The sequence below is a fragment of the Vollenhovia emeryi genome, unplaced genomic scaffold (genome assembly GCF_000949405.1).
Source record: "Vollenhovia emeryi isolate VEMERY1.0 unplaced genomic scaffold, V.emery_V1.0 DF939120.1, whole genome shotgun sequence".
In the NCBI taxonomy this organism is placed as follows: Eukaryota; Metazoa; Arthropoda; class Insecta; order Hymenoptera; family Formicidae; genus Vollenhovia; species Vollenhovia emeryi.
Window position 1 is genome coordinate 153,376 of NW_011967246.1, and position 27,679 is coordinate 181,054.

At 47.0% G+C, this 27,679-nt stretch overlaps 1 protein-coding gene across 3 annotated transcripts in view; it reads left to right on the forward strand.

Annotated features, from left to right (window-relative positions):
• LOC105570382 (protein groucho) overlaps positions 1-27,679 on the forward strand; it is a 77,834-nt gene that overhangs the window by 8,571 nt on the left and 41,584 nt on the right. For 2 of the 3 annotated variants that reach the window (XM_012027525.1, XM_012027527.1), the window contains exons 2-4: positions 4,370-4,760; positions 24,952-25,058; positions 25,468-25,531. In XM_012027525.1, coding sequence (XP_011882915.1) covers positions 4,725-4,760; positions 24,952-25,058; positions 25,468-25,531 — 207 coding nt within the window. In that variant the 5' untranslated portion in view covers positions 4,370-4,724. The remainder of the gene's footprint in view (positions 1-4,369; positions 4,761-24,951; positions 25,059-25,467; positions 25,532-27,679) is intronic. The other variant, XM_012027526.1, reaches the window with a different exon arrangement.

A 27,679-nucleotide genomic window follows, 5' to 3' on the forward strand; every position in this document is an offset into this window, starting at 1 on the left:
TAGTTTTACTCACGTTTGTCTCTTTCTAAAGTAACGGTTGAAAAGAGACAAAGATCGAGTTAAGCTAACAAGCTTAAAGTTAAACAACGTTGAAGAATCCGGGCCTAAGGCCCGGTTTAACTTTAATAGTTTTATTCACGTTTGTGTCTTTCTAAAGCATGGTATAACTAGTAGGTCCACTCCGTCATTTGTTTCATTCTCCGTCGATCCCTTCTGCGCATCCGACAATGCTCTGGGCAGACCAATGAGAGAAAAGTTGTACGTGTGGTAGTGTAGCTTTGACGAGTACGTGTACACACACACTCACACACACGTTGCTGGATCCTGCCTGAGTGCATGACAGAATACCACGTGACCGGGACCGCAAAGATCAAAGGGCCGGCAGAGAGTGGACCTACTAGTTCTACTATGTCTGAAGTAACAGTTGGAAAGAGACAAAGAACGAATTAAGCTAACAATAAGCTTAAAGTTGAACAATGCTGTTGACACCGGGCCTAAACGTAGCCACTGCTAGAAATCGGTCCGAGATCTCGAGCCGGGAAACACGTAGCCGATCAACTTGCAGTTTTTCCGGCGAAGCTGCAAGTGGATTCGCGGACGCAGGCCTGTTACACAGTAACGTCGTACGCCGCTGTCGGGACGTTCCCTTTTTTGAAAATAAATTTTCTCATCGGGCCACCGGCTACGCCCCGACATCCGACAGCGACACACGACTTATTGTATAACAGGCCGCAAGGCTTAAAACGACAAATAATCGCACGTTGGTGCGCGAGTTGACGCCAAGTCGCGACGCGGCTCGGCTGCGTTCGGTTTATCCCGGCGAGATCTAAACTCATTTCACCCAAATTATCGCGGTTCAGATCCCCCGATCGTCGTCGTCGTCGTCGTCGTCGTCTCGCGCCGCATCTCTATATTGCTTCGCGAGACAATGGGAACGCGGCGAAACTTTTCTCAGCGTTTGCGTAAATGCAGGAGGGCGGAAAGGGCGGATTTAATTTCGCGCGGCGACGACGGCGGCGGCGGCGGCGGCGGCGTTTGCCGACGGAACGCGTCGCGACGTGATACGCGACGGGCGTATCAAGCCGAAAAGTTTTTATCGTCCCGCCGAACGCATTTGCTGCAAATTGATGGAAATGATGGCTCAAATTCGGGGGGGCTTGGACGCGAGTTTTTCACGCTCGCGCGCGCATTATACACGCGCGCGCATAAATATATTTATCCGCGCGCAGAGCGTACGGCATCACCTATACGTGTATTGCATCGCGAAATACATTATCCCGCGGAGAATGGACTGTTAACGCGGTTATATGACTCCATTTTGCGCGTTACACGAAACATCATCCCGCGTTACAAAGAGCCCGTAATGACGCGTCATGTATATGCGATCGTGCGGCACGGTAAAAGCGTGAAAATAATAGGCAACGTTGTCCGCCCCGGCCACGCGCGCGGCGCACGTTTGGTTTTCGGCCGTCCGGACGTCGGTCGGGGCCACCCTCCTCTTTGGCGAGGCGTAACAAATCGCAAAAATGTTTCCCGTAATCCGCGCATCGCGCCGCAGGGCGCGATGCGGCTAAAATAAACAGCGCTGAAATCGCGCACGGCCAATCTGCGGGAACGAGTTGCGCGACGCGCGCGCGCGCGGAAGGGGGACGAGCGCGCGGCGAATTATCCGCTCCCCTCCCCCGCCCCGTTGTTGAATGGCCAATTCTCTACTTGGAAATTAAGCTACGGCCTAAACTAACCCAGAGACCGCGGCGTCGCCGCGTCGCCGGTCCGTCCTGGGTGTTTGCCCGCTTTTAAGCGCTTCCTATCGCCCCTTCGCCTCGCCTGTTCCGCGACGAAACGCCTGCGGAATGCACACACGTACACTGATCGATTTGCGCTGACTTATTTAAATGTCCCCGCACGACGGACGCGAGCGGACGCGAACGGACGTAGTCGGAGAGCGCGCCGTCAATTCGCGGAAGGAATTGATCGAGCCGCGAGTCGACGATGGAGCAGCGATTTTCAACCTTTCTCATCTCTAGCGGCACACATGGGCCGATATTCATAGTCAGATTTAGGATCGTCTCGAGATCATCTTTAGATACTTCGTAGCCAATTAAATGTTTTATATAACGTCTCAAGATAAACTTAAGGTTCTGAATATAAGGTCTGACTATGAATAAACTAATTACTAAAATTCAGCGGCACACCTAAAAATATATTCTACACGAAGAGAATTTTCGCTTAAAATTGACTCTGAAAATCATGTAATCGTGGGACAATATGGCATTTTGAAGAATTTTATGAGAGTTGTTTAAATGTTATTACACATTTTGCTATGGTAAACTCATGAAATTCTTCAAAATTTCTCTTAAAATTTACCCTGAAAATCATGCAGTCGTGGGACAATATGACATTTTGAAGGATTTTATGAGAGTCTTTTTAATGTGTTATACATTTTATTATAGTAAACTCATAAAATTCTTCAAAATTTCTCTTAAAATTTACCTTGAAAATGATGCAATCGTGGGACAACATAGCATTTTGAAGAATGTTATGAATTTTTTAATGTTATACATTTTACTATAGTAAACTCGTAAATGGTATAGTTCATCAGATTGCCAGTATTGATATAAACAAATTTAAAACTTCAATCGATCTCAGCTGGCCACATTTATTGAATACGCTTCCACAACGTTTCGACCTTTGGTTTAGGTCCTTTTCAAGTGAGATCTAACAAGTAAGGGTAAATATTTTACATACATTAATGTGAGAAATATAAACGAACTGTTCAGTATCACAGAAAGATTGTCGGTCTACCTTGTTATGAAGTTTGTCAAGTAAAACTACAGCCACAATTTGGCGAGCGGTGTTCAAAAATAAGAGCCATTTCATATTTCTCATAAAAAAACCCCAAAACCACTATCAATTTAAAAACGGACACGGACAATCTTAATCCGATATATGACAAAATTATTAGCTTGGTCTAAAAACCGACTGTCTTGGTGTGTTTTTCTTATATGTGTATATTTGTTAACCGACTTCTGAATATGACAATAACGAATTAGTCTTTGTCTTTCGATCATCGACTCCGGACGTTAGTGAAGTGGCTCTTATTTCTAAACACCGCTCGCCAAATTGTGGCTCGAATTTCACTTGACAAACTCCGTAACAAAGTAGACCGACAATATTTCTGCGATACTGTACAATTCGTTTACACTTCTCACGTTAATTGTATGTAAAACATTTACTCCTAGATCTCACTTGAAAAGGACCTAAACCAAAGGTCGAAACGTTGTGAAAGCGTATTCAATAAATGTGGCCAGTTGAGGTCGATTAAAATTTTAAATTTGTTTAAACTTAAAATTCTTCAAAATGCCATGTTGTCCCACGATTAAATAATTTTTAGATAAATTTAAAAAAATTCTCGGCGTATATTATTAAGGAAAAAGAAGTCGGTGCTCCTGATTGAATAGTACAGCTCACTGATTTCGAAAATCGCTGCGTTCGAGTGATCGACTGTCGCGCGTCGCGCACCCGCGAAAACGAAGTTTAGAAATTTAGCCTTCGAATGAGCCGCCGTTTGCCGCTACCATCGAGATTAATCCCTCGACAAACGGTTTGCATCAATGTGTCTTGAAAACGAGTAGTTTTGAATTTCCATCGTCGCCCTCCGGTTCGTCGACTCGCGGGAGGCGCGCGCGGCCGCCTCACCTCGTTTCGCGCGGACGTTTCGCAGCGGAATTTGCGCCACGACACGTCGCGTCGCGCCGATGTTTGCGATAATGGTCGCGCGTAAATGCACCGCGCGCGCGGCCACCGCCGTGGTCCATTGAAAATTGCATCGTAATCAATGCGTCGTAGATCCTGGAACGTGACGTTGCGCTCAGCCGGCGGCTTTGCGCCCGATATACATACACGCGCGCTTTCTTTTCGCTCTCCGTTCTTCTCGCGCCGCGCCGCATCTCCGCTCGTTCTTTTTTTCTCCCCCCCCTCGCTCTTTGTCCCCGGTTCGAAACACGCCTCGGAGATTAGGATAAATGCTCCTGGAGCGGCGACGGGCGGCGCAGTTTACGCGCCTAGCAAATCGAAGCGATAAATTGATCGCTCGGCATCGTAAAGCCGCGCTCACACGCGCGCGTTTCGCCACGCCGGCGAAATGAAAACGCATGGTTCCTGCGGGAAACCGCCGCGGCGGTTAATAGAGAAAACTTTTACCGCCGTTTCTCGGCTGAGGGGGAATTTAAATAGCGCCGATGAGCGAGGTGTCTTTCCGCCCGGGCGAACGTCTCTCGCGCGGGAAACGCGAGATAAGGAAACTGTTAAATTATACCTGCTATGTCGTGTACGAGCGGAGAAATAAAAATCAATTTTTCCTCAACAGGGGCAACGGAGGCGCTCCACGACGTGCGAAGCTCCAACGGCGCGCGAGAAATTACGAAGGAAAGTGTCGTGAAACGTAACGTCGAACTTAAACGGGAGTCGCAGTTTCCATTTCCGCGTTCCATTAATAAATGAGAGAAGTGCCCGCGGTTCACGCGATAAGGTAAACCGCGATGGATCGCGTTGTGCTGTGAACAGTGCACGGGAGGAGGATCAACCTGGGGAGACTGTCGTCGAATGGAGCCTCTTCCGAATCACGAGGATGCGCTCGAGCCCACGAAATGGTGAAATGATCGTGTACATAGTGTGTCGCGGACGCTGCAGCGATTTCTAAGAAGCAACTGCCCAAGTCTAAGATGTACCCCGCGCCGGCGAGACATCCCGCCGCTCCCGTAAGTACTTGCATCTTTATTTTGCTTAAAAAAAGAACCAGGGAAAAATAGTCAGCGTGACGTCAGGTGCCGAAAATTGTGCGCACAAATTTAACCCTTCCGTGACCACCGCGAAATATAAATCTCACATTTTTGGTCTCTTCGGCTCCTCGGGACGCTAATGTCTCAATCATAATACGCGCAGTCGTCTGGCCGGGACACGTATAAGGCTATTTCATTTGGAACGGACGACAAATTTTTCAAGCAGGATAGAAAATTCTCCAGCCTAACTGTTTAAAATTGAAATTAATCGACAACTGAAAGTCTAGCCTAACTGTTTAAAATCGAAGCTAATCGACACGCTTAAATTTTGTCGTACGACAAATGAAAATCCGACTTAACTGTTTAAAACTGAAGAAATTTTCTATCCAGCGGCCAATTGACTCGCTTAAATTTTGTCGTACGACGAATGAAACACCAGCCTAACTGTTCAAAATTGAAACCAATCGACAGGTCTAAATTTTGTCGTACGACGAATAAAACTCCAGCCTAACTGTTCAAAATTGAAACTAATCGACACGCTTAAATTTTGTCGTACGACAAATGAAAAGCCGGCTTAAAACTAAAGGAAGGTTCGCTGGCGTGAAGTCACTGTGCTTAAAAGTCTAGAAGAGAGAAATAAAAGTACATAAAAAAAGACTCAATGATTTGAAACGCATTTTATTACTGGGGAAACACATTACATCGAGAAGAATTCAACACCGGAAAGTAATTCAGTCACGAAAGGGTTAAATATATCGATGAAAGAAACGGCAGCGCGGATGGGCGCCGAAATCTTATTGCCGCTTAATTTAAAGCGAGTTCTAATTGGGCGAAATTTCAGTTTGACGCGCGGCCAGCAAAGTTAGTAAATTCACGGAACATTTTCTACTCAGTGTTCGGCAACTTTCCCACAGCGCTACCGTATTTCTTCGCCTTTTACGCCGGTATTCTCAACATTTTTGCTTAGCGTTATCCATTATAACGAACGTCAAAGGGTAATATAGTGTAATTACCGCTCCGCGCAAGGGAAGCGAAAGAGCACGTGGGAGTCAAGTCGACCGCTCTCGCACTTCGCGTTGCTAATTCGAAGAATGTTTGATTGTTCCCCGCGCGCGTCCCTACGCCGTCAACCTCCGCTCGTGCCACTCTTTTTACCGTCATAATTTCACGCGCCGCACAAGCTCAAAGTCCCTTACGATGAAACGAGACCACCGGCGAATTTGCTGACACACGAACGTAGAGAGAGAGAGAGAGAAAGAGAAAGAGAGAGAGAGAGACAGAGGAGGGGGGGAAAGAGACAGAGGCGACCATTAGAAATTACGAGGATTATTTATAGAGCCCGCAAGTCAACGTACAACAATTGCCGTTCATAGAACCGGCCAATGGGCGATATGTGGGCATCACTCGTTTGCTTATTGACGCTGATGTGGCGCCGCTTCGCTCAAGGGGCACAAAGTGGCTCGATCGTTTCTTCGACGAGTATACTCGACGCGCACGACGGACATACGAAGCGACGGCGATAACAGTGCCGTAATACTCCTCTTAATACCGCGCGAAACGGCCGGATAATTACCGCGGTGACTAATATAATATGACGACGTAATTGCTCGAAGGAGAATCAGAAAAGTTAAGCGCCGCCGCGACTCTCGGCAATTTTTTCCGCGTTCTCAAGACGGAGACATTTTTTTTTTCTTTTAATAATGTCACCGCCTGAAAACGGCTCGCGATTAGCGCGACGATTGAGGCCTAATCTGCAATATGTTCTTTGACGTCTAGAAACATTGTACGTTGTAGCCAGTAAAACACGTTTAAAAGATTCGCGCAAGTTGATAAATTGTACTTCGTACAATCGTGCATTATCGACCGATTTTTTAAGCCTGTTGATTTGCTTATGCAAAATAGAGTGTTTCTAATCGCAAAGAGGATCCTGTAGATCCAACTTAACGAAACGACGTAATTGGAGGAGAATTGCAAAGGCTTGGATATAATTTTGTTTCGACGATTTGCTGACGGGTATCGTCGGGACGACCTGCCACGCGAGACAACCGGCAATTATCGCGATTTATTATGAAACTATTAAGAGTAATTGATCGAAGAGAAGGTACGAACGTCGTTATTTAACGGGAAAACTGTCGGTGACGTTGCGTGCTGCGCTAAAGAAATCCAAGCGGTCTTGCGTTACGACAAGTATAATATATTTCCCGCTTCCGTCGTCGGCGCGGCTCGTAGAACGTCTTTCTGCCGGAGTATCATTAGCGATCCTTTAGCAGGGACGAGTGGAAATTAATCCCCGCTAAACAGCGATACGGGATTTCGAGCGTAACAACGTTGCGAAGAAAGCAGAGCAACGTAGTCGCCGTTAATAGCGGACGCATAATCGAGCGTAATCGTCGCGGCACGCGATCGCCTTTTCACACGTGGCTCTCATTGAGCGGTTACTTACGTGCTTCTCTCCGATTGGTAAGACGCGGCCCGCAGATAGTCCGGACACAAAGATCCTTAGGGCCAGTTGAACAAACGTCGGTTAACAACTAACCGAAGATTTATTGATTCTCCGTCTCTTCTTAGATAATAAGATAAAAAAAAGATAGGGACTTGACTGAACTCGCGTTAACCAACGTTTGTGAAATTGGCCCTTAGGGTCAATGTCATTTCGGTGGGAAGAATGTTTGTATATCGCGAAAAGTTGCCCCGGAAGAGATGGAAATGCGACGAAACGCCTCAACCCTTTGGTCGTCGCGCGGCGCTTTTATAAAAATAATTTCCGAAATGAAGTCATTTCTCGCGAACCCGAAAACCCACGGGTTAAACGAAGAAACTCGAGTTCCCGGGGTAAAGGATACAAATTGATTTTTCACATTTGGCTTTCTCACAAAATGAACGTCGCGCGTTACGAAAAATAGCGCGACGACTGAAGGGCTTAATAGAGCAATAGGTAATATTTGCGCCGTATATTTTTTCGGTTCGGCACGGTTACCACTTGTTTTCGTATTTTCAAGTCTGTCACGTATTTCGCGTGACGGGCTGATCGTCGGTATAACGGAAAGGCTGGATGTTAGGACGAGAACGAGCCATTCTCCTTGCTTGCCAACCAAATAAACGAATGCACGCTGGCGAGCGTCACGCTCGTAATTCCGTAACTCGATCCTCCGCGAGGAGGATAATAAAAGGCGAAATAGTTATTCGCGAGAGTCGCCCGTTGTTTTAAGACGCCGATGTCTAGAAAAGCGTGGAACGCGAGAAAGTCGGGGAACGCGCCGGGCAAGAAAGATCGGAGAGTGTCGGAGATAAGATCGGGCAGCAGCTTCCGCAATTTCCTATCGCGGTGGCTAGAGAAAAGGCGCGGAATTACTCACTCGGCAGTATTTATTCATCTATACGTTTCGGGATAACAATTGTGTGACGAATTATGATAATACAAAAGTGATTCTTTCACGTGCACGCCTGATCGCGCTACTCTCTCGTTGTCCAATTTCGTACGCATCCTCAGAAAGGATTTCTGTTACCGAGACAAATATTCTTGACTCATTTGTACTTCTCACAATCCTATTTAGTAGAAAAATAAGACAGCATCAAAATAAAATCAATAACTCTTATTTTCCTCGATCGAATTAAAAAAGTTTGACTTGCTATATTGAGACGAGAGTAACTTTATATAGTCTTGCGTTTAGAATAAATTTTCCCTCCATCTTACAACGCACGAATTGGACAAAAGACTATACATACTGTTATTTTATTCTAGATTTTAGAATTTTTCATTTAAGATTAAAATATTCCTTTCCTATGATAAATACGATTGGCGCTATATCGATCCTATTTGCTGATACATTGAAGTGTAATAGCATTGGATCAGGAAATTTTTTCTGTGGGTGCGAGAAGAAATCGCAATGTTGCAGAAAGTCGCCTCCTCGCGCAAAGAATGATCTCCCGACGTTTACAGTCCGATCAAACTGCAGCCCTTCTCGCGCACGCTCTTGAATTAAAGAGAATTCGCAGCGCATTTTACATTTGAGCACACAGAAAGGCGACGCGTGACGTTTTGGAGTTAACAATGGATGCTTGCTCTAGCGTAAAACCACAATGTTGAAAACAAATTTTTAATGAAAGACTTTACTCCGCTTTTCGGGTCAAAGTAGCGTAAAACCTGTTGAAACATTCATATTATGCTTCCAAAACGGTTGCTTGTTTTTCCTCAAATATGACTTTATCGCCTCTTTCCGCTCTAACCGATTCATCTCACGATCAGCTGTTTTACTCGCATTCGGAGCCTCTCTCTTAGTCACCGTTGTTTCCGTCGAGACTGAAAAACAAAAAAAGATTCGCGATGGCGGACGATAGTTAATAGCAACGGCATAACTAGGTGAACGTCCTCGCCCTCTCTCGGTTCTCCCGTACTCACGTCTTTGATTAATAGTTATCTCTCGTGTCGCGGACGTGCATTAGAAGTTAAGCGGGAACAAAAGTGCGGCGAACGAGCGCTCGCAGGCAGGCAGCAGCAGCAGTAGCAGCAGCAGCGGCGGCAACGACAGCGACAGCGTCTCTGCCGCGGCGATATAATTTGCGCAAATGTAGGAAGTAATATCGCGGGGACAACAAGAGTCTCGCGACGCGCTCTTTGCAAAATGCGCCTGGCTGAGCGCGCGCGAGCACGAGAGCGATGCGAGCTACACCGAGAGCGGGACAAAGGGACGCCGCTTTGTTTCGCCGTCCCTTTCTTCTCTTTCCTTTCTCTCGCTCTCCTCTCTCGGCCCTATCCACCTCCAGCCGACCCGTTCCCTCGCGTTGCCTTCCCGCGCCCTTTCGTGCCGGTTCGCCGTGTCGTTTCGTGCTCTAGATTCCGCGGATTTCTCCGCGCCTCCGCCCTCTCATAGAGAGATCGCCCGCACTGGATTTTATATCAAAAATCTCGCCGTTTATTGCTTTATTGCCTCGCCCACGTGAAAGGCGGGCGGGTACACCGCCGTTTTCGGCTCGTAAAATTATGCGTTTGCGGTTTACGATCATTACACGCTACGCGAAACTGTAATCTTTGTACGACTCCGTTGATACCAGCGCAGATTAAACGCGCTCAACGTTTATTCACGCCTTTGAGAGAAACAGGGATTAAATGGCAGTCGATTTTCTCGAGATACATATCGAATCTTACTCGAGCTGGTGAGAATTGCTCATGAATTCGGGGCGAAACACACGTGCAGTGATGAATTTTTTAATGGTCAATAGAACGAACGATTTATTGGTTGCAAGATTGGTTTTGTGAATGCTTGTTGTAACGGAAAAATATTGAAGGAGGAATATTCGGGAAGAGAAAGAATTAACTGAAAAAATTACTCGAATACGACGTGGCCTCCGAATATTGTTTGGAGGGACTCTGCATTCGCGTGGCGATTGAAGAATTACGTTGTAATTGGCCGAATAAAAAATTGGGATTGCCGCATGAAAATGATCTGCCCGTCGGTCGGTCGTGAGCTTTTTCCGCGTATCGGGGCGGGGAGGGGGGGGGAGGGGGACGGAAAAAAATTTGTCGATGACAATCGCTAATCAAATCGTTCGGCGACTAATTGTTCGCCGAATGGCTCGTCCGAATTGGTACGAGGAGTGAAAATTGAAAATGTTCGCCGGAGGCTTCGCTGAGCTTTGAAAGAGAGGAAAGTCGGGCTAGACGGAACCATTCGCAGCAACAAATTGGCAGTCGTTGTGGGAAAAAAAGCAAGGGCAGGACGTAAGGACGGTACTTTTGCAAAGTAGTTGCGCAAAATTTGTTAAGATTAATTAAGGGGTACACGAGACGGTTGAGAGATGGCTCGAACGCACGATGCGTTTAGAACAAGGGGGTAACCACTATCTAAAATGTTGTCCCACCGATTACACCATTTCATTCGATTTCATCTGATTACAAATAATCTCATCCAATTGCAAATAATGTTCTCTTATACGCACATTTAAACATGTGTGACGTTGTTGAACCTCAAAGAGCCGTTAGATTTCCTCAAAATATATTTTTCTTATTTTACTAAGAAGTATTTGCTTGCCCAAGTAATTTCAGTTAAGATTGTAGTATTCGGTTAGGTAGAAAACGTGTTTCCTCGCTCTCCCACTTTTCCCACTAGTCTAACCGTGGTCTTAATGAAAAGTAATTTTGTATTTCTACGTACCGTTTATTGTTCCAAATTTGCGCGCAAAGGTGTATCAACGTTTCAGCTCGCTGTTGTTCTAACTGCAACTACTTCAGTCTTATTATGAAAAGAATACGCGCTTATAGGTGTGAACCATAGACATAGTAAATATAGACTGAGCGTTCCATTCAATACGCTAAAGCTTGTAAAGAGAGAGAGAGGGGGGGGGGATTTAAGAAGACTTTCTTTCTTTGTCTTACACAATCGTAAAAGAAAAGAATCGTGCCTGCGCAGTTCCACACAGGCGTGATTCTCCCTTGTCACGATGGCGAGACAGAGAAAGAAAGTCTTCTTAAATCTTCTCTGTCTCTCTCTCTTCACAAGCTTCAGCTTAGTCAATGGGACGCTCAGTCTATTTACTATGTTTATGGCGGGAACTATGATATATATTTGGATATTCACTAAAAGAAGTAAGTTTTTTTTTGAAAATGAAAGCGAGCTGAGAAAACGTTCAAGTTTAATGTTGATTATTTAACAAGTGATGAAACTTGAAAATGAAGACAAAACGATTACACGAGGATTTCGTAAGGATTTCACAGTGATTTCGGAAACATTGTCCCACGATTACATCAAGTGGTTACCCCCTTGGTTTAGAATATCTCTTTCGGGACCAACTCCGTTTGAAAACTTGCTTAATTACACCTCTCCTTTCTATTATTTCACGTTAATTGACGTGCGAGGATGTAAACGCCCATATATTGAAACGCGCGTGTTTAATCATGTCTCGCAGAATTTAGGAGGACATGCGCGGGACAGGGAGAACGTTATAAAAGTATATTCTCATTTTCGTATCAACCTTTCGCGATTTATGTAACAAGCTCGCCAACGCTGAAAACCCTTTAAAACCCCCCCGGGTCGGTCTTTCTCGGCGCGTTTTACTTCCTCTCTCGGAATAATGGAAACGCTCCAAAGTTTTTACGGCCGCTCTCGCCTCTTCCTCGTCGCGCTGCGAACGCACCGAAATTCTTCTCTCCTCTTTACGGCGCCGGGATCATAACTCGGTCCTCGCGTGCGCCGGCAACAAAGTGTAGAAAAGACATTGGCCGATTTTTAAGTGTTTCCAGAAACTACCGTAAAATACTAACTTGCAGCCCGCGGATATGAAGCGCACACATTCCCTGTTTAATTTTCTTCGTTAACTTCTCTGGACGATGATATATTTATGCGAGGCACGTTTGCCGTTTGTAAGTACATTCATTCGTGTATCACGCTTTTCTCTCGCACGTAGAAAGCCGTTCGATAATTAGCATTTCGATCAATTGGAAACGTTAACGCGTCGATTGCTTTTTATCCGCTTATTTACTCTCTTTTGTTTAGATTAGGTTGCCGCGCGTAAGAATTCACTGTCCGACAAGAGGTGTCTGGGGGTGATTAATCGTGGAGATTAATTAATAGCGGGGAAAGCAAGAAATGATGCGCGGTTTCCCCTGATTAATCCGTCACGTGGGTGCGCGCGGGATTTCGCGAAATCGTAATCAGACGAATGGTCCTTTTCACCACGGCGGATGATGGACTATGATACATCGAAAGGGATTCTGTTCATCTCGTCCTCTCGCCCATTGTTTGACCCCCGTCGTAAATACACGTTACATCGCTGACGCCCCGGCTGGATAGTGACTATTTCTCCGGGCGTCTCGAACACAATTGCACGATCTCACCCATCTGGCGCGCCGGTTTTCTACTTTACGCTTTACAAGCGATTCCTCGTGTCGTTACGTATTATTTCACGCGCGTCAGTTGTATATCGTAGATCGATAAGTTCGAGTCAATCGCCTCTATCGTAGCTTTCTTCCATTGTGTTTTTTGTTTTCGTTATTAACGCGGAATCCTCGACCTTTAACAATTTTCTAATTATTTTTTCTCACAATACTCTGTAAAGACTCCAAATATATCCGGCAATAATTAACTACAACGTGGCATTCGCATTACTGGTTTACAGTTGCAAATTCGGAAACCTCGTCGGAAACTAATTACTCACTTCCCTTCGCGTATTTGGAGGAGATACTTGGTGCGTTTAAGATTAAAGGGAGGTCGCGGACGAAAGACAGGCAGACAGACAGAGAGATAGAGTGAGAGAGAGAGAGGAGGCAAGCCGTTCGGGTTTCGTAATTGGTGAGTTTTAGCGGCATAATTCCCATCCATCCACAGGGGCGTATCGCTCCGGCCTATGGCTTTTTAAGCGTCGGTCTACGATGTCCATTGGGGTAGTCGAGTCCGCTTTCCATCACATGCACACGGACATCGCATGCACAATCCTCTTTCTCGTTGTGTATACGGGGGTGCGGGGTACGAGCTTTACTCGGCTGTTGGGGATCCGTTAGGCTCCGGAGTTTGAGGGTAAGAACGGTATGACAAGCATTTGATGAGGGGACCAACGCCGCCCACTGAAATCCCAAGCGGTTCTCATCCTCATTCCCGGAAATTATTCAATGCCGCTAGACGCTGCCAGACGCGTCCTCGCGTTTAACGCGCGACATGTCAAACCGTTTTCCGTCACGGTGGGGACACTTCATTCCCGCGGTTTTAGCTGTTACGTCGCGGCAGGATGTTCGCGCGATTTAAATATTATTTCTCCAAAAGTCGTGCGTTATGTCGGAATAAACTCCGGCTTGTTGCGGCGTTTTCTTTTAATCGCTCGTTCAGGTATACAAGTTAATATTGAAGCTCGTGGAAACTCGACTCCGAACTTCGGAGAGAATTCATTAGAACAATCCAAGATTCGGAAGATACGTGTATAGGAAGGAGCAGCGGTCGATAGCGAATCAACTCTCGAATGTGTGTTATCGTAACGCGACCGGCGCGTCCAAGGTGGCCGCGTTATCGTTGCCGGGATTTTTTATTGCTCGGCTTTCATTGTTCCCCCGCGCGGAGAGGAGGTGGGCGGTTGGAATGTGTCTTTGGTCTCCGAGAGAGAGAGAGAGAGAGCAAGATTGATCACCACTGCCAACTGTGTCGGAGATGGTCGCAACACTCTTGCCACATACCGGGAGGGAGGGGAGTCAGCGAGTGTCCCCAGCACGAGTGGCTCTCAGAGACTACTCTTCTCTCTTTCTCTCTCCCCGTACGTCGGAGCATTAGTTTGCCGACGTGCCTCCTACTCGAGGTTGGGAAACCCTGGCGGGATCTTGTTCAACATTTACATTTACATTTACATGTCGAACGGGGATCGACCCTCGGCCAGCCTCGTTAAAGGACGAGCGAGCGAGAGAGAGGAGGAGGGATAGGAGAAGCAGAGAGAGAGAGAGAGAGAGAGAGAGAGAGGGAGAGAGACATCTGGGACGAAGGGCACCAGAGATACATAGACGCACTGAATGACTATCACTGCCGTCGATTCGTCGTATATCGCGAATCATGCCGATCGATCGAAAGAACGACCGAACGCTGTATATCGGAATGCTAGCGGCTGCCTCATAGCGGTTTCAATTAGCCGGAAATTTCGTTAGCTGCTTATTCGATCAGGTAGTTGCTGTAGGGTGAACGGTCAATCGGTAATTAACCGCTCGAATCGCAAACTTTGACTTTATACATTGTAATATCGGACGAGCATTATCAGCACACATGGCTATATCGCACCTCTGAAATGAGATGCGAGTAATTGAAAGTGGCGCGCGACGTGATTTCGTCGCGCAAATCTTGCTGCACTTGTCGCTTTGAAGGAGAGGAACGTTTTCTTTTTTCAAGAATTTGTCAGCATTAATCGAGTTAATTCCAAAAATCGTTTCAACGGCCAGATACAAATTAATACCTCGTATTTGCGTGTTTAATCAATTTCGCGATGACGTTGATTGAACGTTATGAGGAAAAAGATCGCTCTCGTTTCTCGTAACGAGCGTGTCTCGGGGAAACGCTCGCCTTGATCGATAAGCGGAAATCCTTGGAGATTCCTTCTGCCCCCGCCTGATCGCAGTTCCTCCATTCTTCGTCGTGGAGACGACTGTATCTTTATTATCGATTTGTATACGTGCCATTTTTTGTGTGTCTCGGGGGTTGTGTACGTGTAAGCTTGAATCCATACTTCAAGACGGAAGATTCGCTCGTGCCAGTTGAGTAGTCGTTCTCTCTCCGCGATAATGAAAACTTTCAGAGTGCTCTAAAGACCTGGGACGAGATTATTCGTTCTTTCTGCTAATTAAACTGACAGTAGACTATCAAACGGCGATGTTTCGCTCACCACCGGTTTCCCCGCCGTCGCGAGCTCCGTTTGGGGAAGTCGGTGACAGTGAAACGGAAACTCGGGGTATCTGCTCGACCCCGCGCAGAGCTGAATTTTTCGCGTACGCTAGCGGAGCGAGCGATCATTTCCGAGCGAAGCTTTGAGAAAACTAACAGGTGATACACACGTCTCGCTGCTCTCACATGGATAAAACGATTATCGTTCTCACGGCGGCGTATAAGGCCGGGCAGAGGAAAGGTTGCGATGCGTGAGAGCTGGCTGGCGGGCGAGCCGAGCTACCCCCCTCTCGGTGGCGGCCTCGAAGGAACGAAGGGCCGTACGGGGGATGCGCGCGCGGACGAAGAGAATGAGAAAAAGGCCGACTTCCTTGTAGACTATAAACGGTTCACCCCTCGCGTGACGAAGGCATTTACCAAAGGCGGCGATATCGTCCACGTGGTGGAAGACGATCGAAGCCGCTTTCTCCCCCCCCTCCTCTCTCTCTCTTTCTCTCTCTCTATTTCTCTCTCCCGTCGCTCCTGCTGGCACAAGCGAGTTTTTAACCACCCCGTCAGATGGCCACTCCGAGGATCCCGCCGATCTCGCCATCCCCTACAGCGGAATTTCGCCCCGCGCCCACCCCCGTCCCCAGCCCCGCGCATTTTATTCGCTAAAAGTCTGCGAATGAAGCGACAATTTTATTGCCCGGAGCGTTTTTCGCTCTCCCCGTGGAGAACCCGCCTCGCGGAAGATCGATCGCGACCTCGCGATGAACAGGCAAGAATTCTGTCTTCCGGACAACGCTCGAGTCGATTTTGGGTAAATTACGTTTCTATAAATATTCCCCATTGTGTTACCAAATATTCCGTTGGAATTCATCGCGCCCCGGTGCCTCATGAATTATTTAACCGACGATATACCGCCGCCCCCTCCCCGTGCTCTCAGCATCGAGAAGACGGCGGAACTTCGGGATCGCCGAGGATTCCCCGAGAAAGCCGCGACTTTTGGCACCAATTTCTCCCCGTTATATCGCCTTTCCGCCCCACCGCTCCCCCTCTGTATCTATTTATCTATCTCCGTCTTTGTCCTCTCCACTTAAGCGCTGACAAGTGCTCTCTCGCGGAGGACGTAGTCTCGTTCGGCGGGCGCGCAGGTCCAGAGGGGGGAAAGGAGCAAAAACCCCCCAGGGGTAACGTCGATTGTGTCACACAATGGCACGTGTATCTGAAATACGCGCGAAATGCGCACCTGTGCACGCGTGCACGTACACGTCGGCACCGAAAACGACACATCCCTAGCGTGGATCACGCGCCTCGGAGCGTCTGAGGCACGAGATTGTTCGAGATCCTCTCCTCCTCCGCTCCATTCCGCTCCGGCTATGTGTGCCGTCTAACCTATAATATAATCATAGCGATACGTACACCTAGCCTATAATGTAATCATAGCGATATACGCGGGCCAGAGGGACGCGATGCCCGACTCGGCGCGCGCGTGCACCCGGTCCGCCGCGTCGCGGCGACGCGGACGTGAGATTACGCGGCGGGATGAGAGTTGCGCCGGCACGCGAGCGTCCCAGAACTGTCGAATGTTTCTCTCGATTGGGCCCTTTACAAAGCAAATTAAGCCGAAGACCCGAGGGGGAAACCGCTGACCAAAATCTTGTACACCAATGACCACTGATGCCCAGTGGGCATTACTTTATCTCATTATCTTATTGTATCTCGTTTTAACTTCATAATGCCCCAACAAGGCCTAATGCCCAGAAAAATGCCCAGTAGTGCCGCAAATCTGTACACCACTGATGCCCAGTGGACATTACTTTATCTTATTATCTTATTTTATCTTATTTTAACTTTATAATGCTCCAGCAAGGCCCAATGCCCAAACTAATGCCCAAAAAATGCCCAGTAGTGCCGCAAATCTGTACACCAGAATGCCCTCAGTGGTTTCCCCCTCGGAAAGACCGTTCGGTCCGGTTCTCGAATCGATCTTCCCGCGACGAAGATCTCATCCGCCATGTTTCTCTTTTTTTTTTGTTCAACACCGGTAGAACAACGAGCGTTATCTTGGTACACGGCTTAGGCCCGGGTGCACCAACGTCGCTTAACTTTAATCTTAGCTTAATTCACTCTTTGTCTCTTTCTAAAGGAAACAGTTAGAAAGAGACGAAGAGTGAGTTAAAATTCCGTGGCGTTGGTGTAACCGGGCCTTAGGCTTCTTATACATATATAGAACTTTGAAGTTAGAGGGGTTGAGGGAAAATAAGTTTACATACAGCGCCATTTTTATCCCGACGAAAATCAACATAAATCCCAACGAAAGCACTTTAATAATTTCTGCAATTTAAAATAAAAAGTTTGAAATTCGTCATTTTGACGGGGTTGGTTGTTTCGACATTAAGCTTCGACATGTCAACCCTAAATTTATTCGGCAATAACGAATACAGAAGAGCAATGTTAAATACATTGTGCAAAATCCTTTTGTCTCTCGCGTGAAAACGCACCAAGCGCCAGATTTTATTTGCATTTAAGATCACATTCTATTAGCGAGATCTCTTTTTGCAACGCTGATAACCGATCCGATGGATACGAGGGTTCGGTTGTCGAGCGTTGCCGAGATATCGTGGGGCGATGTTAATAGGACAGACAAAATTTCTCCCCTGAAAATTATGTAATCATGGGACAACACGGCATTTCGAAGAATTTATGCGAGTTTTTTTGAAATTTTGCCATACTACAATTTTACTAGTGAAACGTATGGTGAAATTTGAAAAACTCTCATAAAGTTCTGAAAAATGCCATATGTTGTCCCACGATCACGTATCCTCCCCATTCCTTCGACTAGCCATTGCGATGGCGTAGGAGCTGCGTTTATTCAAAGCGCACGCTACCGCGCGCGCCAAGAATTTCACCACGTGCTCTTCCCCGGCGCCCTCGGCAGCGATCCCGCATATGTGCCTTCTATTAGTTCACCCCACGGTGCGTGCTCACCCCTTTCTGGGACGAAGGGCATTTGTTAGCGCGCTCGCTGCGCGCCGACGTTGATCGAGCACGTGTACGTCCTTAACGCGTTCCAAAATCTCCGCCGTCCCAAAAGGATTTTTACGCGAGTCGTGCAGATCGCCTACACTTCTCGGAGTTACGCGGCAATCTCGTCAATTGATCGTTACTCGAATAGAACGGTCTTCGATCGTTGAACGGATGCCATTGTCCGAATCTGGGGCGTTTAAATTTAAATAAAAGTAATATATGAATGGAGTTCTGAAAACCTGATGTGCGCGCTTGTTCCGCAAATATCGACGCCACTTTATAATTATTTCATATATACATTGTATTGTCGATTGGCGATAGTCAAGAATTAAATTTCTGCAATCGTAAATTTGCGAATATTAAGGGGCGTAACAATGCGAATAACAATAATTATTATTAAGCATTATTTATTAGGCGCTCGAAGAAAAAAGCCCTCAAGCGCAACAATATGTATACATTTTAAAAGATAAATATAAATAAATGAGTGCATTATACATACATAATGCGAATAGCGCAACAACAAATGTGCAAAAGAAATGCTTGGCGCGAACTTGGCTACCATGCGCAAAAATATATTTACAAGAGTGGCAGTAAGCAATAACAAAAGTGCATACGCGGAGAGAATTTTCTCTTAAAATTTATCCTGAAAATTATGTGATCGTGGGACAACACGGCATTTTCAAGAACTTTATGAGAGTTGTTTTAAAATTTTACCATACATCTTACTAGTAAAATGTATGGTAAAATGTATGGTATAAAAATTAACGAAACTCATAAAATTCTTCGACATGCCGTGTTGTCCCATGATCACATAATTTTCAGGAGAAATTTTAAAAGAAAATTCTCTCCCCACAGAAAAAATTTCCGGGTCCAATGCTATTATATTACAATATATAAAGTTACTCTTGCCTCAATATAGCAAGTCAATCTTTCTTAATTCGATCTAGGAGAATAAGAATTATTGACTTCATTTTGATATTGCCGTATTTTTACACTAAATGAGGTTGTGAGAAATATAAATGCGCCAGGAATATTTTTGTCTCGGTAACAGAAATCCTTTCTGAGAGTGCGGGTATGTATAAATATGAGAGAGGAGAAGAAAGAAAGAATTAAAAAGAGAACAAATCATACTAGATAAACAACGCTCGAAGTCAATCAATTCTTAAGCCAGAGCAGCATGATTAATCGTCACAATCAATGATTGTATTGTAGAAGTTTGTTTCTCAGAAACGATCGAAGCCTATCGGCTTCCTTGTTCGTGTCTTTAAATAGCTATGCGCGACGAGACTAAAGTACCTACTCTCTAAAAGTCCATCGGCGGATTATCAGTGAAAACAGTGAGTAACCACCGATTCACAGTGATAATGCACTGATTTGACTTTTAAAGAGTGTACCGATATTAAAAATATTTCCGCACCTGCTCCCCTAAATATCAATACCGTCGGAGTATTCTGAGGCGTCTATACCGCCGTCGCGAGTCGCGCATAATCCGGTTAGCGCGCGCAGGATCGCTCGCAAGAGGATCATGATTCTATTAATTAACAATGGCGATTAACGAAATGAGCACCGCTGGCAATAATATCGAACGCGCTCTCAGTCGCTCCATTTTACGACGAACGCGATTAACTGCGATCTCTGCGCTTCGTAGAGATTTCGGATCTAATTTATCGAGGTAAGATTAGAGCCAGCGGTGTTTTTCTAGCTGATTGCCTCGGTCTAGGCTTGTCTGAGTCGAGTCGAAATTGACCTCATCGAGTTTACGAACGTTGCTCTCGTATCTCTCCCAGTGTTTTATAATTACACGTTTTCATCCCCGACGACCATTCTCGAGCAATCTCAAAGTGACCAATCGAGATTTAATCACGTTATGACAGCGGAGATATTTGAAATAATTACACGCCGCTTCGCTGCCTCTCGGAGCCAAACGGTCCTCCATCTCGCCGCGAAAAACTTGCCCGCCGTTAAGACGAGGCGGCCGCCTCGTCTCGCCCTCGCCAAAGTATCGCCCCGCGTTTCTTTTTCCCCTCCTCCCGCCCGCGATATTCACTTTTTGCGCCGTAATGAGCGATTTACTTCTCGCTCATCTTTCTCCCGTCTCGTTCCTCTCCACCTTCGGCCTCGGCGCGGACGGCGCGTTCCCGGTGACAACGCCCGGCCCCGTTGTGTTTGCGCAGGATGCGTCGTCCGCGCGTGCGAGTGCGTACGGCTCCGTCTCGGTCCCCGCGCACAAGTCCCGTTGACGCTTAGACGCGCGCGTTGTCCGACGCTTGGCACCGGCGCGTCCGATGTTTATTCAACTGCAGCTGCATCAGCGACGCCGGCGTTCGACTTGGAGGCGTCGACTTCGCGTCGACCGGCGTGTCACTTTCACCAGCCGTAAAAGTAGATTTGATCTATGTACAAACGTGGTGGGAAAAAATTATTCGACGTACCTGGCAGTACTTTACTAATAAAGGAATTACGCGACGTTTCTACCGAGAGTAATGTACAAATTTGCGACATTACTGGGCATTACTGGGCATTTTTGGGCATTAGACCTTGCTGGAGCATTATAGAGATAAAATGAGATAATAAGATAAAAAGTAATGTCCGCTGGGCATTGCTGTACAAGATCTTGGTCAGCGGTTTCCCCCTCGATCCCGGCCCTTTTCGGGTGAAAAGCGTCTTGATTACATTCTAAAGTCAGACAAGTGCCAGCCAGTCGGAATCCGAAGACTACGGTTTCATTTCAACTGATCGCCGGCGAAGAAAAGATTCTCAGTATTGATCTATGTGCAAAGAGCGCTCGTAGTTCGCGACAACACGCGGTGCGCCGGAAGATGCGATTGTCGAACAATTACGGCATATTTGATTGTAAATCTGTAGAAATGTCGAACGAAGAGGGAAACACCTCCGTGCGATGGGAATGAATTTTTTGAATAATCGAAGAGACCGATCGCGTACACGAAGAGATATTTCAAAGAGGAAACAAATCAGACGCGATAAGACACATGTTGCGGACATTACAGTAAACAGTACGGTAAAAACAGAATGTAAAAAGGCTTAAGAATCACGAGTTCTTGTTTTCGATGTATTTACCGCCGACGAAGAGAGGAGAGAGAGAAAGAGAGGGACGATTTATATCCGATGTGTCCGCTTCTCGTGGCAGCGCGCAAGATACCTTAAGAGGCTCCCGCTTACGTCACCCGAGCTTTGGGCCCCGTACCCGGGGCTCTCCAAAGACCTATTACCTTATTTACGATTCGCACGGCCATTATCTCCTGGCAACAAAGTGAACCAGCCGGTTTTTCGATACTATCCGGCGTGTGTGTACCCGCCGGTGTGAAAGAAAAAGGGGGGAACCCTTTTCGCGGACGAGAAACGAGCACAAAAGACACGCACCACACAGTCGTGTGCGCAGTTTTGCGGTCGTGGCCGCGTCGCGTCGCCGGAGAACGGAGGAGGACTTTTGTCTTCGTTTCTTAATAACACGCGCGTCCACACGGAGAGACGCCGCGTGGGGTGACCCTGGCGTTGCTGAAAGCTGCTCACGCCACTCCGCGATATTATCAAATTATGGATACGTTAGGGACGGAGGCGCGTCGGCGGGAGGGGGTCGTTTCTGCGAAATTTCATACCCGGCTAATTTCATCCGCGACGTTGCCGCATAAGTGCGAAAAATAATATTTCGATAATACGTTATAGCGGGATATAAATCGAAGCGGGGATCCGCGCGGCGCGCCACCTCGGCGAGAAGCATTTCTCTCGCGCTTTTAGAACGGTAGTGTTTAAAAGTGGCAATTTCGATAACGTAAATAAGTACCGTCGGGGAATAATGACCCGGTGGACGGGGCAGGCCTCTAATTTTAGAGCGCGCGATTTAAGTCTCCGTTCAAGTATTTATAAATCGGCGTTTACGTCAGGCGTGTGCGCCACAGTACGGCGCGGTGATCGATCTTCTTCGCTATTTTAGAATCTCTTTATGCAATTGTCGTGCATTCGTCTCATTTACGAGTCCGTCGAGAGAGACCCGAAGTGGGGTGAGCGGAAAAAGAGTTGGCAAGCTCGTCCGTTCTTTTCTCACGACGAGGGGCGGACGGCCAGCGAAGACGAGTCGGAGGCAGAGCGTCTTTAAGAGTCGCGGTCATCACATTTACGCGACGGTCCAAGCGGGGATCAGGAATATTAGCGCGGCGAGCGAACGTTCGCCAAATCGGAGGCGTAGGTACGTTAATTTCAGCCGACGGCTCGTGGCGGCCGTCGCCGCTATGGGGGAGCGAGACAGAGAGAGAGATCGTTTGGATGAAAATGAATTTGTCGTTTGGCCGCGATGCAGCGCGACGCGTCGCGCCGCGCGACGCAACAACCTGTTCGATGACTTTTCCGTTTGATGATTGCAACAAGTGAGGCCCACCGCCGCCGCCGTGCTCTCTCCCGCGCTCTCCCGAACCATTTTACCACCGACAGCCACTCCCCGTTTCGCATTCAACAAGTGGCCAAATCATTCAGCGCGGGGCTGCGATCTCTCGAAAAATCGCAATTTTTGCGCGCGCCGTCTGCTCGCGCCAGTCATCGGCCGATCTATCAAAATGAGATAGAGCTCTCCTCGGGATGGTGCGGTGACGCGGCGCGGCTGCGAGACGCGAGACGCGGGTGTCCCGTGCGGTGTATCATTATACGCGGAGATTGCAATTCTATATGGCTTATTTTTGCAGTAGCCAATTTCTATTTTCGTAAAAATCCACACATGCACGCTGCCACGGCGGCGTAATAATAGTATTCGGGCGGCTCGCTCTTAAAAGGTGTGCGCGAGGCGCATCCTTTCGAAATTCGATTGACGCCCTTTCGCCGCAACGTAATCATTACTGTCATCGGAAAGCGCCGATCTTTTCCTCCGTAATTTCAGTCGGCGCGCCAAGTGCCATTGGTGGTGTGTGTATATACCCGGCCCGTTCTCTCTCTCTCTCTCCCTTTCTCCCTCTCTTTCTCTCGCCCTTTCTCTCCCGCTAAAGAGAAACCCGGTGGTGGTGGACTCGAACGAACCTCGTGGTATCTGGTGGAATGGGTCTCATTAAGGACGCCTTCACAGCCCTTCATCCTTGGCTCTTCAGGCCCGCGCTTTCGTCCCTCCGCCTCTCTCTCTCTTTCCCGTCTTCTCTCGCCCCCGCTTCGAGACGCTCGTCTTTTATACCTGGCTGCCCCTTGCTCGCATTTCTGGGCTTGGTCCCGTGTGTTTGCGTGCGCCTTATGTGCCCGAAGGCCACCCGACGCTGCTGGTTCCTTGTCATCTTCGACTTTAAGCACGTCGTGACTTAATGTGTTTCCAAAGGTATCCGGCGAAACGAGAAACTCTCGCGTGCTCTTAGCCAACGGTCTACCACAGATATTCTATAACGTCGTAGCCAGAATTTAAGACTTTGCGATGCTAACAGATAAAGTCTTAAAAATTGAAGAAATCGAAAGAGATATTGGGGTACGTTGTTAACTATAATTTACAATAATCCTTTTTTTTTTTGCATAATTACTGTATTTATGTATACATATTCAAGCAGATAAAAATTGCATGGTTACACTATTTGTAATCTAGAGGAAGGTTCCCTATTATGAGACAAACTTCTAATACGAGACAGCGTTTCTGTTAAATTAATGAATTTATTGCTCTTGGAGCGAAATCCGTTTAATGGAAGATTCATCGTTAGGTCGTTGCGAAAAAAGGATTGGCGATTGAATTTCACCTCGCATTAGAAACCAATCTCATAATAGCAAACTTTCCTCTGCCAATATGTGCACGGAAAGAAACATTTAGCTGCCCCAGCTAAAAACTGCATGCGGCAACTAAATTTCAGTTGTAAAATGTGGACAGCTGATATTTAACAATGGATCAGTTTAGTCGACCTTAACTGGCGCTTGTTTAATAAATTAAAAATATAACGTGCGACGCGTTTCGACCACGGGTTTGGCTCCTTATCGAGCACAAATTCTAAAAGGGAACAAACCAATAATCGTTACACGCTTATCGTAGATACAAATAAAATTACAATAAAAAATTAAAACTAATTGTACCAAAGCAATGTGTAAAGTGAGACGCAATCAAATATCGCGTGTACAATAAAAGATATGGTTTGTCAGGTGGCTACGTAAACTTGAAATTAAATCTTCGACCAGTCACTTACCTTAAAAATTAATCGAGTCATTGCAATACGTAATTGAACGGTAAAAAAGTATAACAAAGTTGAGTCACGAGCTAATATTTAGCCGCGATAGCTAAATATTTTGTTACTGCGCCTATCGTACTAGGTGCGACGGCAAACTGTTTGCTGTGGTTTAAGAAATTTACAGTTGTGGCAGCAAAATATTTTTAACAAACCATGATTAGTTCGAGTGGCGAAAAATTTTCTTTCAGTGTGGAACACCAGGCAAGGCACGCAGCGCAGCCTCGAGTTAATTTCGAAAAGCGCAGACAATGCGTGCGGAGTTAACTACTATTTCCCGTTTTAGAGACTGTGTGTTGCGATTTTCGATAACGACGTTGCCCCGCGCACCGATAATGAGTCAGCTGTGTCTACGTCTGTTACGGTCGGTTCATTTATTCGTATTAATAGCCGGGGATCCGCACGTGGACGGCTTGACTGGGCCCGGAGCTAAAAAGATTAAACACAATGCCACAAAGTGACGGCAGGCTGCTTGTCGCGGATGCGGCTTATTCGCCGCGGGTGCGTACCGCGCGCGGACGCGGCGGTTTCAACGCCCACGCGCGCGCGTCCGCATTGTCGCGTATACATAGCTAATTGAATCCCTTCGTTTCTCCAATTCCTCTTCTTTTTTTTCCCTCGCAGGGTGGCGGCGGTAGCGGCGGGGCTGCTGGCGGGCTGAAATTCACGGTGGCGGACACTTGCGAGAGGATCAAAGAGGAATTCAATTTCATCCAGCAGCAGTACCATTCGTGAGTATCTCTCTTTCTTTCCCCGCTTATTTTCCTTTTGGCCTTTTCTACCTCGCCATTCGCCCCCGTTTCTCGGGCCGTTTATATTTTCCTTTAGTCTTTCCCACTCCCCCTTTTCACCTCGCTCTCGTCTCTGTTTGCCGTGTTTCCTCGAATTTTCACGATTATTCAAGACGACGGGTTTCCCTCCGCATTTTTCCCCGTTCTCCCGCGGCCGACTCTCGACGATTGTCGATCGATTCGCATTATTCGATGCATGTTACGACGCATTTTGTTCCTACTTCGAAGGCCGGGATTTTGTCCTGCATTTTTTTCCCCTCTTATCCGCAGCATTAGTACATTACTTTGGTGAATTTGTAATGAAACGCCATTCCAGCTAATCGTTTCTGATTTCTTTATTATGTTGCAGACTGAAGCTCGAGTGCGAGAAGTTGGCCAGCGAGAAGACCGAGATGCAGAGGCACTACGTTATGGTAAGGCACTTTGTAAGTTTCTTTTTGTGTCTCTCCTCTCTTCGATCGAGTCTCGTTACCTCTTTCGTTCTCGCAAGTCGAGAGCGGTCCAAACCGAGAACAACTCCGGCAACAATTTAGTTCCTTAATCGTGAAAATGTCGGCGATACTCGCAGCTATGCTTCTCAGTGTTCGATAATCCTTTTACGCGCGAAATGCAACAACAAGCAAACAAGCTCCGCGCCGGAGTATCGTAAGAAACTTTATACCAAAAGTAAGGGAAAGAGTATCGCCGCTTTTCCCCGAGTTTCGGCGAATATTTAATCCGACGTTTCCCACAACTTGTGCAAAATGCACGGGGTCGTTAAAAATAAAAAGGAAATTCGATTATCGGTTTCGCGTGCATCCGCGAGCCAACTCTTGGAGGAGCCTCTCCCTCTCGACTTGCGTTCGTATCGGCACGCGAGAACGTACGCGGCGGGCAGACGGTGTTTATCGATAACGCGAGCATGAAAGACCGGGACATTACATAAATGAGAGAACAGTGCAGGTCATTTGCTCGCTGGGAAAAACGATTGATATTATTTTCGCCTCATATTGCCGGGCGCCCCACTTTGATTTAGTTCTATCAGCGCGAAGGCAATTAGTCCAGCCAACCGTACTAATCGTATCGTCATCGGTAAGGAGCTTACTTGGACTTAGCTATATCAAAGTGCCAGTGCTAACGTGGTCCAGAGTATTCGCCGCGAGTATTCATTTCTCGTTGCTCCCTTCTTCTTCTTCTTCTTCCGCGCCCCGAGGCAACCTCGGTGTTATTACATTGTCCCTCTACGATAGATTTTCTTCTCCTTTACGAGACCGTAAAGTTGCGTAACACGCGAGAAATCGTCGAGAGTTCGGACAATTGTAATTTGTTCGGGTATCATGCGCTTTGTATCTCCGCATCTTGCTCGTACTCGAGAAATATTATCTCCGAAATGATATTCTGCCGTGTCTACCGTTTGACACTTTGCGTGACGATAATTCAACCTGGACTTTGGCCTGCATCGAGAAATTTGGTCCCAGGCCTCTCGTTTGAAAGACGATATACCGGACCCGACGCGTTGATACCGGAAATTGAATGCTCCGAGTGAAATATTGGTGCGCCCGTTTCATCGTGAATGGCCGCTGCAAAAAGTCACGCATTGAGTCGCAATCAAGCGGTTTTCTTAGAAACTCGCGTACAAAAAGAGGCCCGAAGCACGGCGAAATAAGTTTTAACGCGCAACTCTGCTTTATCACCTCATTGTTAAGATGTCGTAGACGTCATTTGAAAGGATTGTATGAAAATTCGCGAATGCCGCCTTCGTCCGCCACGCTCGTCGAATCGAACTCGCGAGAGACACGGTGGCTGGTCCAGCGTTTGTCCAACGAGGATGAAAATAAAAATGGGGCATCTTTTGTCCCGGTACAAATTCAGCGTTGCACGAGAATGCGCTCGCGCAAGTACCGGGCTTATGCGTTTCTGCAAACCGCTTTCGAGATACGAAAGCGAACAGCGCGGATTGGTGGGTCAATAACCCCGTTATGTTCAATAGACGCAAATTTCAGCGGAGCTAAAGGCACATTCCGAATGTTTACTCGGCTGCTTTTTCGAATTCTAGGACCGTTTGCGGAGATGGGAAATTGAAACCAACATAATTTCAATGAGTCTAACGCTCGTCCGCGTTATCGCGATTGTTACAATAGAGACGCCGAGTACACGCGAGTCCAGGCTCGCGTGAAAAGGGACTGAGGAATTTTACCGTGAGATCTCCCGTCTATTTTTCAGTTAATATTTTCCGCATCCGTTCCATTATCCCCGGGATATTGAATTCGCTTTGATCCTGGCGTTAAATAATTGCGGAAATACACGGCTGTAATTTTTGAGACGTTCCATTCCGTTAATTCTCGAGGTAAGTTCAAACGGAGTGCTTCAATACAGGTAGCTCGGATTTGCGCGCTTAATGCATTCCTAAGAAATGCAAATTCAAATTCGCGCGAACGCGAAAGACCGATGGTGTTTTGCATGCGAAAATTGCGCTCGTTTTACGCGAGCTCCATTTACACCGTTAAAGCACGCGACTTAAGAACCGCTCCGGAAAATCAACCGCGTTCGGCAGATCGATGTCCTCACCGTAACGCCGGCAT